Here is a 16,188-nt window from a genome sequence, read left to right as displayed (position 1 = left end):
AAGACTGCATCAATAACCATTAAATCATTCTAATCCCAATTTCCAACAAAGATGGAACAAAATAATTCAAAATCCCTATTTTTACCTAGTTTTGGTTAAGCAATTTAACCTTCCACCCCACCCCCAACAAAGTTTTCAAGTGAAATCAGACATGCCCTTATCTAGTACAATGAGCTTTGTCAGTGAAGATGGACACAGTGTGTTGTTCAGCCAAGTAAATTGCAGCAAAGGAAGTCTAACATTTATACAACACTTCTCTCAACCTCAGAAACATCCCAAGGTGTTTTACAAGTGAAGTGCATTCACTATTGTAACACAGGAAATACAGGGACAACCTTGGTAATGTAGATCCTGTTTGTGTGTGTATGTGCGTGTGTACGTGAGAAACAGTGAGAATGCAGGGGTTGGGGGGGGACTTTGAAGAGAAGATGGAGTGGGTACAGGACTCCATTTAGAGTTGTTCAGTTGCAAGATCCTTAGGCTGTTTAGACAGGATAATGTTTTCAGCTGGCATGACATTGAAGAGCTGAATGGCCCATTTTTCCAACATATTTTCCATGTTTCTGTCTATGCTTGGCTGCAGACAGCTAACTCAGTACAGAATGGAAATTCAACCTGGAAATTTGCTGGTCTCTATAGCTCACCAAGACTCGGCTTTTTGTCAGAGGAAAGAAAAGCATGCAAAATGTTTACAATGCAGAATATTAAATAAGATACAGATAATATCAAAATATGTTTAAAAAATGGGAGAATATGAAATAAAAGTTGCCCTAATATCTCAGTTGGTAAGTATGGGGGTTCAATATGGAACAATCTGCATCCCAAGGCTAAACTCGGATCTTCCACCAATATCATCCTTGGGTTTGGTGCAAAAAGTCTTCATCCAGAATACTCATTGTGCATCACTTACCATTAGTATCCGTTGGATATTGTTATGCATGAATATTAGGTAAAGAACAGGATTGGATTATTTCCCCATGTCATAAATCATGCCTGCACTCATGGCTCAGAGTCACAACAAGAAGAGTGGGGGCCAGTGAATATATGAACCACAGAAACAGACTGGTTACAGCACCTTTTGCTGGGAATTGGGCAAAGGGCACAAATTTCAGTACGAGGGAAACCAGAATGAAAATAAAAAACAAAGTCCAAATTAATTTAAAGGGAATTTAAAATTACTGATGGCTCCTTCGAATCTGTGACTTACTTTTTGATGTCCAGCTAGTTGACATGACATAATGATGAATTTGTCTGTTAGATACAGTCTCGCTGCATCAAGACACAGAGCAAGTTTGTTTTTCTGATGTACAGCACCCTCTGCTGGATCTACTGTCCACAACACTGTTTTCAGTCTCTGTCTGCAATTTCTGCCCTGCATTAATTCCTTGCAAGATCCTTTCTGGTACTACATACAAGTGGCTATTTTTCAGTTGTGAAACTAGAAAGCATGTACAGGCCATGCACCCAACACATAAACGGCCATTTTGGAGAAGGAAGAGCTTTGCAGCCTTTTCTTTAAAAGTTGAATTGAATTGATTGTCACGTGTACCGAGGCACAGTGAAAAGCTTTGTCTTGCGAGCAATACAGGCAGATCACAGAGTTAAGTAGCAAAGATAATAATATGTAAACAGCGGCAAAAACAAAAACAAAAAGGTGAATGTTAAGAGTTTGAGAGTCCATTCAGTATTCTAACAACAGTAGGGTAGAAACTGTTTTGAAACCGGCATGTGTTCAGGCTTCTGTACCTTCTCCCTGATGGTAGAGGTTGTAGAAAAACATTGCCAGGGTGGGATGGATGTTTTGAGAATGCTGGCAGCCTTTCCTTGACAGCGGGCCTGGTAGATAGATTCCATAAATGGGAGGTTGGCCTTTGTGATTGTCCAGGCCAAGTTCACCATTCTCTGAAACCGTCTCCGATTTTGAATGGTACAGTTGCCATACCTGGTAGTGATACATCCAGACAGAATGCTCTCAATGGCGCATCTATAAATGTTTGCAAGGATATTCGCCGTCATGCCAAATTTCCTCAGCTGCCTGAGGAAGAGGAGATGCTGTTGGGCTTTTGTAACCAGTGCATCCACATGAAGAGTCCAAGAAAGCTTGTTGTGGATGACCCACACCCAGGAGCTTGACACTCTCCACTCGTTCCACCTCCGTGCCGTTAATGTGTAGGGGGAGCATGAGTAACATCCCGCCGAAAGTCAGTAATGAGCTCCTTGGTTTTGCAGGCATTGAGAGCTTGGTTGTTCTTAGTGCATCATTTTTCCAAGTCTTCCACCTCCCGTCTGCAGTCTGTTTTGTCACCATCTATGGTGGTGTCATCAGCGAGCCTGTAAATAGCATTGGTCTGGTATTTGGCGACACAGTCATGGGTATACAGTGAGTACAGCAAGGGGCTGAGTACATACCCTAGGGGGCCTCCAATATTGAGTGTTAGTGGTGATCAAATATTGTCCACAATCTTCACTGATTGTGGCCTGTGGGTCAGGAAACTGAGGATCCAGTTGCAGAGAATGGGGCTTAGTCTGAGATCATTAAGTTTAGTAATCAGTCTTGAGGGGATAATAGTGTTGAAGGCTGAACTGTAGTCAATAAGTAGGATTCTTATGTAGCTGTTCTTGGTGTCAAGGTGTTCTAGGGAGTGAAGGGCAAGAGATATGGCATCTGACGTGGATCTGTTGGTCCGATAGGCAAAATGGAGTGGGTCAAGAGTAGTGGGGAGGCTGGAGTTGATTAATACCATGACCAGCCTTTCAAAGCACTTCATGACCACTGAAGTTGCCTCTATAATTGACTAAATACAACAGCCTGTTTAAATACAGCAAATTTCCAATGAAAAAATGACCAGATAATTAATTCTGTCACGACTGAGGGGTAAATATTGCTCAGGACGCTAGGGGAAAACTTCCCCATTCTTCAGAATAACTCTTTGGGATCTACACATCCACCTGAAAAGGCAGACAGTCCTTTGATTCAAATGACTGACAGCACATCACTCTGCCAGTACTACAGTGCAAATGTCAGCTTGGATTATAGGCTCATATTTCTGGCGGGATTTGAATCTACAACCATCTGACTAAGGTGAAAGTGCGACTTGATTGATGAAAGTATCAGAGCGTGAAACGACACCCAACTGGTGGAGTAGAAAGTTAACAAAATACAGTAAAAGTTGTAAAAGAAAGTATGCCATTTGGTGCAAGGCTATAACGTTTTAACAACTGGAAATGGATCCAGTCTTAATGTTTAGACTCAGAAGAGAAGGCAAAACATGGAGTTTCCATATTTTCCCCAACCTCCCAGTCCAAAGTCTCACCTGCTGCAGCAAGATGGGCTGTGACTTCATCTGTGATGGTTGAATTTAGGATGTCAGAATCGTCAAAGGAAGTTTCCTCTGGGGATGAAGGGGAGTCATCCTCTCCACTCAGGACCACGTGGTCTGTGTATGTGGCCACATGCACCTGCTGAACCTGCTGGGCAACAGCATGAGCCTCGATTGTCGTCATGTGCTCGTGGTTTTGATTGGCTCCGTGTCCTTCCATCAAACTTTACTGCTGCAGGCAGGGAATAGAGGACATGGAGAAAGAGGTTAGCAATGAGAACAGGACAATCTTGGCAAAAAATACCTAAGCAATCTAAAAGAGCTTGAATCAACTTATACATAGCCTGTGGAATAATGGAGCTGGTGCATGGGAGAAGGATTCACATTTTTGGATCATTGGAATCTCTTCTAGGGTAGAAGTTACCTGTACAGTAAGGACAGATTACACCTGAATTCGAAGGGGACAAACGTACCAGCAGGGAGATCTGCTAGCTAGAGCTGCTTGGGAGGATTTAAACTAGTCAGTTGCCAGTTTGGGGGGTGGGGGGGGGGGCGGGGGGGTGGAGAGTGTAGAGAGTGGGACCCAGGGAGATAATGAGGAAGGAGACCAATCAGAGACTGGTACAGTTGAGAAAAAAAGCCAGTCAAGAGGCCTAACAGGGAAGGCAGATGAGCTCAGGGCATGGTTAGGAACATGGGACTGGGATATTATAGCAATTTCAGAAACATGGCTCAGGGATGGACAGGACTGGCAGCTTAATGTTCCAGGATACAAATGCTACAGGAAGGACAGAAAGGGAGGCAAGAGAGGAGGGGGGAGTAGCTTTTTTGATAAGGGATAGCATTACAGCTGTGCTGAGGGAGGATATTTCTAGAAATACATCCAAGAAAGTTATTTGGGTTGAACTGAGAAATAAGAGAGATGATCACCTTATTGGGATTGTATTATAGACCCCCTAATAGTCAGCAGGAAATTGAGAAACAAATTTGTAAGGAGATCTCAGCTATCTGTAAGAATAATAGGGTGGTTATGGTAGGGGATTTTAACTTTCCAAACATAGACTGAGACTGCCATAGTGTTAAGGGTTTAGGTATAGAGGAATTTCTTAAGTGTGTACAAGAAAAGTTTCTGATTCAGTATGTGGATATACCCACTAGAGAAGGTACAAAGCTTGATCTACTTTTGGGAAATAAGGCAGGGCAGGTGACTGAGGTGTCAGTGAGGGAGCACTAGGGGCCAGTGACCATAATTCTATTAGATTTAAAATAGTGATGGAAAAGGATAGACGAGACCTAAAAGTTGAAGTTCTAATTGGAGGAAGATTAATTTTGATGGTATTGGGCAAGAACTTTCAAGAGCTGATTGGGGGCAGATGTTCGCAGGTAAAGGGACAGCTGGAAAATGAGAAGCCATTGGAAATGAGATAATAAGAGTCCTGAGACAGTATATTCCTGTTAGGGTGAAAGGGAAGGCAGGGAGGTGTAGGGAATGCTGGATGACTAAAGAAATGGAGGGTTTGGTTAAGGAAAAGAAGGAAGCATATGTCAGGTGTAGACAAGCTATATTGAGTGAATCCTTAGAAGAGTACAAAGGCAGTAGGAGTATACTTAAGAGGGAAATCAGGAGGGCAAAAAGGGGACATGAGATAGCTTTGGCAAATAGAGTTAAGGAGAATCCAAAGGGTTTTCACAAATACATTAAGGATAAAAGGGTAATTGGGAGAAAATAGGGCCCCTTAAAGATCAGCAAGACAGCCTTTGTGTGGAGCCGCAAGAGTTGGGGGAGATATTAAATAAGTATTTTGCATCAGTGTTTACTGTGGAAAAGGTCGTGGAAGATACAGAATATAGGGAAGTAGATGGCGACGTCTCGAAAATTGTCCATATTACAGAGGAGGAAAAACTGGATGTCTTGAATTGCATAAAAGTAGATAAATCCCCAGGATCTGTTGAGGTGGACCCTAGAACTCTGTGGGAAGCTAGGGAAGTTATTGCTGGGCCACTTACTGAGATATTTGTATCATTGATAGTCACAGGTGAGGTGCCGGAAGACTGGAGGTTGGCTAACGTGGTGCCGCTGTTTAAGGGTGGTAAGGACAAGACATGGAACTATAAACCAGTGAGCCTGACGTCAGTGGTGGGCAAGTTGTTTGAGGGAATCCTGAGGGACAGGATGTACATGTATTTGGAAAGGCAAGAACTGATCAGGGATAGTCATCATGGCTTTGTGCGTGGGAAATCATGTCTCACAAACTCAATTGAGTTTTTTGAAAAAATAACAAAGAGGATTGATGAGGGCAGAACTGTGGATGTGATCTATATGGACTTCAGTAAGGTATTTGACAAGATTCCCCATGGGAGACTGGTTGGAAGGTTCGATCTCAGGTAATACAGCCAGTTGGATACATAATTGGCTCAAAAGGTAGAAGACAGAGGATGGTGGTGGACGGTTGTTTTTCAGACTGGAGACCTGTGACCAGTGGAGTGCCACAAGGATCAGTGCTTGGGTCCACTACTTTTCATCATTTATATAAATGATCTGGATATGAACACAGGGGGTATAGTTAGTAAGTTTGCAGATGACACCAAAATTGGAGATGTAGTGGACAGCAAAGAAGGTTACCTAGATTACAACAGGATCTTGACCAGATGGGCCAATGGGCTGAGGAGTGGCAGATGGAGTTTAATTTAGATAAATGTGAGGTGCTGCATTTGAGGAAAGCAAAACTTAGCAGGCACTTAATCACAAGGTCCTGGGGAGTGTTGCTGAACAAAGAAACCTTGGAAACAGGATTTGGAAACTGCATTACCAAATGGCCAAATTCTTCAGTGTAACCCAGTAATAGCTCCAGCAGATTTTTCATCAACACTCACTCATTTGAATAAAATGCCCAACAACAGAAGTAAAACCAGAATTAAAAGACAGTTAAAAGTTTATAGCTCAGAAAGCTTATATAGTATCCAACAGCTATAGAACACTGATGGAAACATATTCCATAATCACTCTGTATTCAGCTAGCTGACCTCAATCAGGGCAAGTGCACTTGGTTCTGCAACTGAATTTCTCTATTCTGGATTAGTGGTGCTGGAAGAGCACAGCAGTTCAGGCAGCATCCGAGATTTCGAAGCTCCTTGGATGCTGCCTGAACTGCTGTGCTCTTCCAGCACCACTAATCCAGAATCTGGTTTCCAGCATCTGCAGTCATTGTTTTTACCTAACTGAATTTCTCTAGCAGAACTTCTGGTTTAAAGAAACTGAAGGAAGAATGTGCATTTATTTAGCATGGTGGCAAGTGGTTAATACTGCTCCCACAAAGCGCCAGTAGCCTGGATTCCTGTGGGAGTTTGCACATTTTCCCTGGGTCAGTATCGGTTTCTGCCAGGTGCTCTGATTACCTCCCACAGTCCAAAGAAGTGCAGGTGGGGTGGATTGGCCAAGTTAAATTGTCCATAGTGTCCAGGGATGTGTAGGTTAACTGGATTAGTCATGAGAAATGCAGGGTTACTAGGATAGGGGGATGGGTCTGGATGGAATGCTCTTTGAAGGATCGGTGTGGACCTGATGGGCTGAATGGCCTGCTTTTATGCTTAGGGATTATATGTTTCTAACTCACATTACCTTCACAACAAGTCAGAGTTGTGAACAGATGAAACATTTAGCTTCAAAAATTACATTTTTGTTTTTACTCAACAGTGACATCTAGTAGCCAGAGTGGGTAATACAATAATGGACCCATGCTCAGCTTTTGAAGGTGGAGCTACTGTGAGTGCACTTCAAAAGAGATAATGGGAAGGAATAGCCGTGTATGTGAACAGAAAAGTATCATTTTTATTTATTCTCTGATGAAAGAAGCATATTGCCTATCCTCAGTCACCCTTGAGGTGTTGGTGGGCCCTCTATTTAAATTGTATTCCTGATGAAGGGCTTTTGCCTGAAACGTTGATTTTACTGCTCCTCGGATGCTGCCAGAACTGCTGTGCTCTTCCAGCACTACTAATCCAGAATCTGGTTTCCAGCATCTGCAGTCATTGTTTTTACCTCTATTTAAACTGCTGTTTCCTACGTGGATGAGGCACTCCCAAAATGCTGTTGGCTAGGGAGTTCTAGAACTTTAATACAATGTCAATCAAGGAATAACTGATGTGAGTGGCAACTAAGAGAAAGTGAGGACTGTAGATGCTGGAGAGTCAGAGTCAAAAAGTGTGGTGCTGGAAAAGCACAGCAGGTCAGGCAGCATCCGAGGAGCAGGAGACATTCCTGATGAAAGGCTTATGCCAAAAGTGACAACTCTCCTGCTCCTCAGATGCTGTCTGACCTGCTGTGCTTTTCCAGCACCACACTTTTTGACTCTGATGTAAGTGGCGGTCAGGATGGTTTGTGACTCTTAGAATGGAACTCAAAAGTATTGATATGACAATAATGGACTCATTCTCAGCTTTTGAAGGTGGAGATACTGTCCCTTATATGGCAGTGTTCTCACCCTTCCAGGTGATGATGACTACAGCTTTGAGATATGCTCCTGATCAAGTTGCTACTGTACATCCTGTAGCCATGTATCCCTGTGGTTTGCAACTCCACCAAAACTACTCAAAGTTATCAATCCATCTGCTTTAGTTACATGTCACCCAGTATAAAATATAGGTGTTTCATAAATGAGTCAGAGCTAGTACCATTAGGGCCAAGTGGGAGTGGTAATGCCTGGTTATAGTCAATGTGCGTTTGAAATTAGATTAGATTAGATTACATTACAGTGTGGAAACAGGCCCGTCGGCCCAACAAGTCCACACCGACCCGCCGAAGCGCAACCCACCCATACCCCTACATTTACCCCTTACCTAACACTGCGGGCAATTTAGCATGGCCAATTCACCTGACCTGCACATCTTTGTGACTGTGGGAGGAAACCGGAGCACCTGGAGGAAACCCATGCAGACACGGGGAGAACGTGCAAACTCCACACAGTCAGTCGCCTGAGGCAGGAATTGAACCCGGGTCTCCGGCGCTGTGAGGCAGCAGTGCTAACCACTGTGCCACCGTGCCGCCCACAAATGTTTACAGCTTTCTAAAACAGGGTGAGGTATTTTAGCATATCAGGAATTTTAACCAACAGATACCAACTGTATTACCATCATTTGTTAATATTGTGCAAACTCATAGTCTTAAGAGTCAAAAGAACCACAGTCATAGAGATGTACAGCGTGGAAACAGACCCTTCAGTCCAACTTGTCCGTGCCAACCAGATATCCGAAATAATTCAGTCTCATTTGCCAGCACTTGGCCCATAACCCTCTAAACCCTTCCTATTCATACAATTATAACACCTGGATGGGTGTAAGTCTCCACCTAGCAGCTCATTCCATACATGCAATACCCTCTGTGTGAAAAAGTTACCCCTGAGGTCTCTTTTACATTTTCCCCCTGTCATCCCAAACTTATGTCCTCTAGTTCTGAACTGCCCCTACCCCCAAAAGAGAAAAGACTTTGCCTAGTTACCCTATCCATACCTCTCATGATTTTACAGACCTCTATAAGGCAATGCCCAATGCAAGAACAGTACTAACTCGTTACAATGAAATGCTCTACGTTTGTAGGGTTGCAATTTGCTTGATTGATAAACATTTTTATTTAAAAAAAAAGATGAAATGTGAGAATGAAGTTAAGCCATTGTGTAAGAAGCTGTTTGAAACATAAATACATCATAAAAAGGCTGCGTGCAGTGAACATACTTTATTAATGCACAAGTTCCTGTAAACACTAACATTTTTCATCTCACACTTATTAAAAAAAAAGTGCATTGCCTGCTATCACACTGGCAGAGGAAGTCAGTGTGCTGATATCATTGATGTGCACCTGGAACTCTCACCACCTGCACACCTCCACTCAGCACTCTACTCTGCTTCACCTGGTGTTCTCCTGTTCCTCTTGACCCCACCTATCCCCAGTTCCGGTTTCCTATTTGCTGCTTCACACAATACTTGTCACTACCTCTGTGGTTGTCTGACTCCCAATCCCTCACTGCCTTTCTCCCAGAGACAGAAAACATGAAGGCAGCACAGCAAAGAGTAGGAAGTATACAATGAGAAGTGGGGCAGTTGTTTGGATCAGGGCAGAGCATATTACAAACCTAGGATTTGAATTAATTTGGGAAGTACATAAATTACTCTTCTAATTATTCGATGCAGGTACCTTGTTGCAGCATTGTGACAGTGACATCACAGGCACAGCAACTGTTCAGCTATGAGTATGCCTTCAGTGGTTGCAATAGCAACAATGTGACATAAAAATGTTCTGCTTTCCCACTGTCCTTCCAAAGTGGTCAATTTCCCATGTTATTCACTGTCTGCCCTGTTTATGCTCACTTAAAAGTCTATATTAAGTTGCAGTCTCGTTTCATTTTCCTCACTTATTTTCCCAACTAGCAATGTGTCATTGGGAAAATCAGGAAATGTTATACTGTCACCTCAAAATGACTGATATAGGTTTTAAATACTTGAGACCCAAGGACTACTAGTTACACACTGGATGTCTGAAAATGACCTAAATATTTCACCTTTTCTGTTAACTATTGCCTACTTTATGTATTAGCTCAAAACTCATGAGCTCAATCTTACTCAAAATCATTACATTTCCTTATCAAATGCCTTTATAAAATGTATATATACGTTCGCTATTCTACTGCACTGCATTTAAATTGCTTATTCCGGAAAATGTCCTATTTTCTTATGCAAGTACACTGAATTTCATTAGCTATGTGTACTCAACCCTCTAGTCTTTCCATAAATCTCCTGTATTCTACCCATACTGTTCCTCAATTTGCAGATGCCCACCCTAGGATTAAAATTCAATTGTATCCCCTCCATACTTATAGAATCATACAGTGCACAAAATCATTCAGCCCATGACTTGTCAGTTCTTTAAACGAGGCATCCAATTAGTCTCACTACCATATAAATTCATTCATTGCCATGCAAATTCTACCTTTTACCTATACACTCAATTTTATTTTGAAATTCACTACAAAACCATTCTTTCCTTTTCATTCCAGATTATAACACTATGCAGAAGAAAATTCTTCTCATCTCCCCACTGGATTTTATTTTGTGAACTTTTTCAATGTCTTCCAGTTGGCTGGATAGTACAACAGGTTAAATGGTCAATAACTTACTATGAATTCATGTCAATGCTGTATAAAATGCAAACACATGGGTTAAAGTTCCAAAACCTGCAATGAAGATAGACTATTAGAATTCATGTATTGGTGAATTTTGTATATTCTTATTTGTTAAGCTGAGGTGGATATTATTGACATGATCATTATTTATGGTAATCTGTTAAATTCCTTTAAGAAAGTGGTGAATCATCTTCTCAAATTGCTGTAGTTTCAGTGAAGATCCTCAGACTTCAGGATTTTGATCCAATGAGATGAGAAATGGTAATATAGTTCCATGTCAGAATGATGTGCAAGTCAGTAAAAGCTTAGTGTTCCCATTTGCCTGCTATCCTTATTTCTGTAGATAGCTTGAGGAATGGAAGGCACAGTCAAAGAAGCTTTGGTAAGTTCCTGTATCGCATCATAAATGGTACACATAATTATGACTTTACACTGCTGGAGGAGAAAGTGAATGTTTAACATGATGCTGGCTGTTTTTTCCGAAACACTGCTGAACCTTTAGAAGGTTGTTGGAGTTGCAGTTATCCAGTTAAGTAGATAATATTTCACTATACCCTTGACTTGTACCTTGTAGACAGACTTTGAACAGTTAGGAAGAAAGTGTCATTTTCTGTACGCAGATTCTGACCCACTTTTGTAGCTGTAGCTCGCTAAGTTGGGTTACTGGTCAGGATATTTATGGTAAGTGATTCATCAAGGGCAATAACATGTACATCAAGAGCAATTGGTTTGACTCTACCATAAGATGTAGAAAAAGTTGGCCAGTCCACAAGAGACTGCTCTGCCATTAAATGAGATTATGGCTCATTTGATAATCCTCAACTCCATTTTCCGGTCTTCTCCCCTTCATCCCTTGATTCCCTTACTGATTAAAAATCTGTTTATCTCAGTCTTGAATAGATTAAATGACCCGGCAGTAAAGAATCCCACAGATGATAGTCTTCATCTGTTTTAATTGTGAGACCCTTTATACTAAGATTATGCCCTCTGATCCTGGACTGTCCTCCACGTGGGAGCAACATTGCTGCATGTATCCCATCATGTCCCTCAATAACATAGATGTTTCAATGAGACTGCTTCTCATTCTTCTAAATTCCAATACTTCCATTCTACTCAACCTCTTTGCATAGGACAGTCCCTTCACAGCTGATATCAGCCTACTGAAGGGGGCATAGCTTTAAATTAAGGGGTGGTAGGTATAGGACAGATGTTGGGGGTAGATTCTTTACTCAGCGAGTCGTGAGTTCATGGAATGCCCTGCCAGTAGCAGTGGTGGACTCTCCCTCTTTATGGGCATTTAAACGGGCATTGGATAGGCATATGGAGGATAGTGGGCTCGTGTAGGTTAGGTGGGCTTGGATCGGCGCAACAACGAGGGCCAAAGGGCCTGTACTGTACTGTATTTTTCTATGTTCTATGTACTGAACTTTTCTCTGGAACACCCTTTACATCTTTTATTAAATAAAGGGCCCCAAAACATTGAGCATATTCCAACTGTGATCTGAATAGTATCTTGTACAATTTTAGTAAATCCTCCCTACATTTATATTCTATTCCCTTTGAAAAAGGCCAATATTTCATTTGCCTTCCCTGTTACCTCTGAACTCTGATGCATTTTTGTGATTCATGCATGACAGCACCCAAATCCCTCTGTTCCACACCCTCCTGCAATTTTTCTCCATTTAAATAATATTTAGCCCCCTCATTCTTCTACCAAAGTGTAAGGCTACATATTTTCCCACATTATAGTCCATCTGCCAAGTTTTGCCCACTTGCTTAGCCTGTCTATCTCTTTTCGCAGACACTATGGCAGTAGTTATTTGCTACATACCAGTCCAAGCCTGAAACTGCCCAGATTTTGCTGCTAGCAAGTACAGACTACTTTCATATGAAGAGTTGTAAATATAAGTCAACACTGCACAATGAACATTTCCATTTCTAATTTCATGATGGAAAGAAGGTCAGCACTGAGGATATTTGCTGATGATCACATACTGCTGAGAAATGAATGATGTCTTTTATACCAGGAGAATTCCCTGTACTATTTTCCCTATGGTGTCACAGCATCTTTTATATCCAATTGAGCACACAGGATTTCAGTTTAATATCTTGTCCAAAATGTAGCAATTTTGGTATTCTGTCAGTACTATAATCAAATTAGTCTAAATTAATCCTTCATCCTAGAACTACAATCTCTGAAGCAAGTATAACAAATGCCAAGTGTAGCACAGATATCTTAAGCAAATCACAAAATAATTCCTGGCAATTGAAAGATCTATTGATTTTTTTAAAAAAACTGATACTGCTACACCTCTTTGTGTCCATGTAACCTTCAATACTGTGGACCCTTTAAAGTTATTCCAATAAAATTCCCCGAAAATCCCATTCAGTTAATTAAAGCTTCATGCTGACTGTCCTTTATTAGCCTTTAACATTAAATGATCAGTGTGGTCTCTCTTTATGGTCTTTAGCAGCTTTCCCCCTATTGCCTAGAAGTTAACTCCATGACTTTAGACTTCTCGTATAAATTTGTCATCCTCACTTCCAAAGGATTTTAGTAAACTTTGGTGAACACCTCGCTATGTCATCACTAATTTCGCTCAGTTTTGTGCAGTGTAGACCACCCGAGCCTGAAGATTTATCAGCCAAGTGACATCAATATTTTAAATATTGTTTATATTAGCAGATCCTCCACACCTTCTTCTGGTTTTAAGAGTTATAGAGACGTACAGCACAGAAATAAACCCTTCGGTCCAACTCATCCATGCCAACCAGATATCCCAACCCAACCTAGTTCTATTTGCCAGTACTTGGCCCATATCTTTGGAAACCCTTCCTATTCATACACCCATCCAGATGGCTTTAAAATGTTGTAATTGTACCAGCCTCTAACACATCCTCTGGCAGCTCATTCCATACACATCACCCTCTGTGTGTAAAGGTTGCCTCTTAGGTCTCTTTTATATCTGTCCCCTCTCACCCTAAATCTATGCCCTCTAGTTCTGGACTCCCCGAACCCAGGGAAAAGACTTTGTCTATTTATCCGATCCATGCCCCTCAATTTTATAAACCTCTGTAAGGTGACCCCTCAGCCATTGACACTCCAGGGAAAACAGACCCAGTCTATTCAGCCTCTCCCAAAAGCTCAAATCCTCCAACCCAGGCAACATCCTTGTAAATCTTTTCTAAACCCTTTCAAGTTTCACAACATCCTCCTGATAGGAAGGAGATCAGAACTGCATGCAAAGTTCCAAAAACGGCTCAACCAATGTCCTGTACAGCCGCAACATGACCTCCCAACTCCTATACTCAATACTCTGACCAATAAAGGAAAGCATACCAAATGCTTTCTTCACTATCCTACTTACCGGTGACCCTACTTTCAAGGAACTATACACCTACACTCCAAGGTCTCTTCATTCAGCAACACTACCCAGGACCTTACCATTAAAGGTGTATATGTCCTGCTCTAATTTGCTTTCCCAAAATCCATTTTTCTTGCAGATATTCTTGCAGCCAAGCCCCATAATCCAGTATCTGCAGTCCTCACTATCCCCTACACCCCACATAAATACAGGTTGAGAGTTTGTACAATCCTCTTAAAAATAAACTCTCTTACTTTAGATATTTGAGCAGAAACTTTGTTAGTTCAAGTATAGAAGATAGGCTAGTCTTTTTAAAAAGATTTTCTATACTTTCAGTATCTTTTAATTATATTTTTATTCAGCACTATTCCAACAAGACTACAAGAAATATCTAATAGCACATATTCAAACTAGAAAGTCAAGAATCTCCAAGACACTACAAAGTGTAAGGATAGTACAAACAAGATCAAAAATGAGTTAAGACATTTGTTTACCTTTTTAAAAATGCTGAACAAAAAAGTGACTGAAGTGTTTTCTTCTAAAAAAATGAAATATTGTTTGAAATATTCAAGATGTTTTTTCAGACATAGAAATTAACCTAAACATTGAATGATTTCAATAAAAACTCACTTCAAGCAAATCACAATTAGGACTAAGGAAATAAAATATTTTTAAAATGCATAAGTGATAACAAATCTTTCAACTACAACACCAATAATAAACAAAACTCGCATCAACCTACAATCCTTGCAAGGTCAGGGCTCATTTTCTTCAAGTTATAAAATGAAACATTCTTGACTGAATACTCCTTCCACATTTTAGAACTGCACATCAATCTATCGGATATTATTCATACATCAGGATCTAATGATTAGCAAAATTATTTTGGGTTATAGCAGGTTACTTAAACACTTGACCGGGGACCCATTTTGAATAGCAATATTTTAAGAGTTGCGAGAATAAACCCCAAGGCATTAGCTCCTTTTTTTCAAAATAAAACATTTACAACGGCCCCATTGTGGACAGGGCCCAGGCTTTAGGATTAAGCATCTGCTCCTTCCCTCCAGCCAGTTCAATGCTCAACAGTTCATGCTTCCCCCTCCCGCACGCACTCCTTTCTTCCTCCTCCCTTAGTCCCGCCAAAATCCAGCCCTGCCAACAGGCAGGCCTAGTGCGGCCTAGGCCCTCTTGGTTTGAGATTTAAGCTCTTCCCCGCCGTCTAAAAGCGACTCTCGAGATTCTTTCTCGCTCTTTTATGAAGTAAAACACCCGTTTCAGCGACCGGGCGTCTTTTGGGGTCCGATTTGCGACTGCGCCAGGGCTGAAATTTGGAGAATGCGCGGTGAGCACTAACCTCAGAGCGGCTGCGCCGATGGCCTGGAACTCGGTCTCTCTGTGCCTGCGCTGCCAGCTCCAACCTGGCCCCTCCCCGCCCCCACCCTGCTCACCCTAAGCTACGCACGCACTAACCGGTGACGTAAACGCACACCGCATCAGGGAAGCACGCAGCACGTGGCGACGCAGAGGCTTGACGTTCGACTTCCCCGCCCCTATTGGTACGCATGCTCATTACCATCGAATTGGATGGTGTGGAACCAGAATCACTAGAGTTTTTGGGGGAAGCTTTTGTGTCAAAGTGACAATATCCCTGATAGTTCTGAAGAAGGGTCACTGCACCAGAAACGTTAACTCTGATTTCTCTCCACAGATGCTGACAGAGCTTTTCCAGCATTTTCTGTTTTTGTTTCTGATTTACAACATTGACAGTTCTTTCAGTTTTTATTTGCTAATGTCCTTACCTTTGAGTCAGGAGGCCCATGTTTAACTCCCACCTGGTCCATAGTTGTGTAATTAGATCATTGAATAAGGGAATTTACTGCTGCCTTAAATTCATTTCTGAAAGTTTGACAAGTGTGGGTGGCACGGTGGCAAGTGGGCAGCACGGTGGCACAGTGGTTAGCACTGTTGTCTCACAGCGCCAGAGACCCGGGTTCAATTCCCGCCTCAAGTGACTGACTGTGTGGAGTTTGCATGTTCTCCCCGTGTCTGCGTGGGTTTCCTCCGGGTGCTCCGGTTTCCTCCCACAGTCCAAAGATGTGCAGGTCAGGTGAATTGGCCATGCTAAATTGCCCGTAGTGTTAGGTATAGGGGTAAATGCAGGGGTATGGGTGGGTTGTGCTTCAGCGGGTCGGTGTGGACTTGTTGGGCCGAAGGGCCTGTTTCCATACTGTAATGTAATCTAATCTGTAATCTAATCTAGTGGTGATTCTAATATTTGAATTAGCAGAGTTGAATGGGTTTTTGTGGCAAAGTAGTAAAGTCCCTACCTCT

At 41.9% G+C, this 16,188-nt stretch overlaps 1 protein-coding gene across 9 annotated transcripts in view; it reads right to left on the bottom strand.

Moving 5' to 3' along the window:
• Window positions 1-15,277, bottom strand: part of nrf1 (nuclear respiratory factor 1) — a 77,436-nt gene extending 62,159 nt beyond the window's left edge. For 2 of the 9 annotated variants that reach the window (XM_087999405.1, XM_087999409.1), the window contains exons 1-2: window positions 14,352-15,110; window positions 3,315-3,552 (exon numbers count right to left, since the gene is read on the bottom strand). In XM_087999405.1, the coding sequence (XP_087855531.1) occupies window positions 3,315-3,540 (226 nt within the window). In that variant the 5' untranslated portion in view covers window positions 3,541-3,552; window positions 14,352-15,110. Of the gene's footprint in view, window positions 1-3,314; window positions 3,553-14,351; window positions 15,112-15,211 lie in introns of those variants that run through there. The other 7 variants (XM_087999406.1, XM_043714011.2, XM_043714010.2 and 4 more) reach the window with 7 other exon arrangements.
• Window positions 15,278-16,188: the final 911 nt, after the last annotated feature.

The sequence above is a fragment of the Chiloscyllium plagiosum genome, unplaced genomic scaffold, assembly GCF_037043375.1.
Source record: "Chiloscyllium plagiosum isolate Xiang-an unplaced genomic scaffold, Cpla_swu_hap1 HiC_scaffold_23, whole genome shotgun sequence".
In the NCBI taxonomy this organism is placed as follows: domain Eukaryota; kingdom Metazoa; phylum Chordata; class Chondrichthyes; order Orectolobiformes; family Hemiscylliidae; genus Chiloscyllium; species Chiloscyllium plagiosum.
Note: the sequence above shows the minus strand (reverse complement) of the source record. Positions and strands in the feature narration are given on the sequence as shown.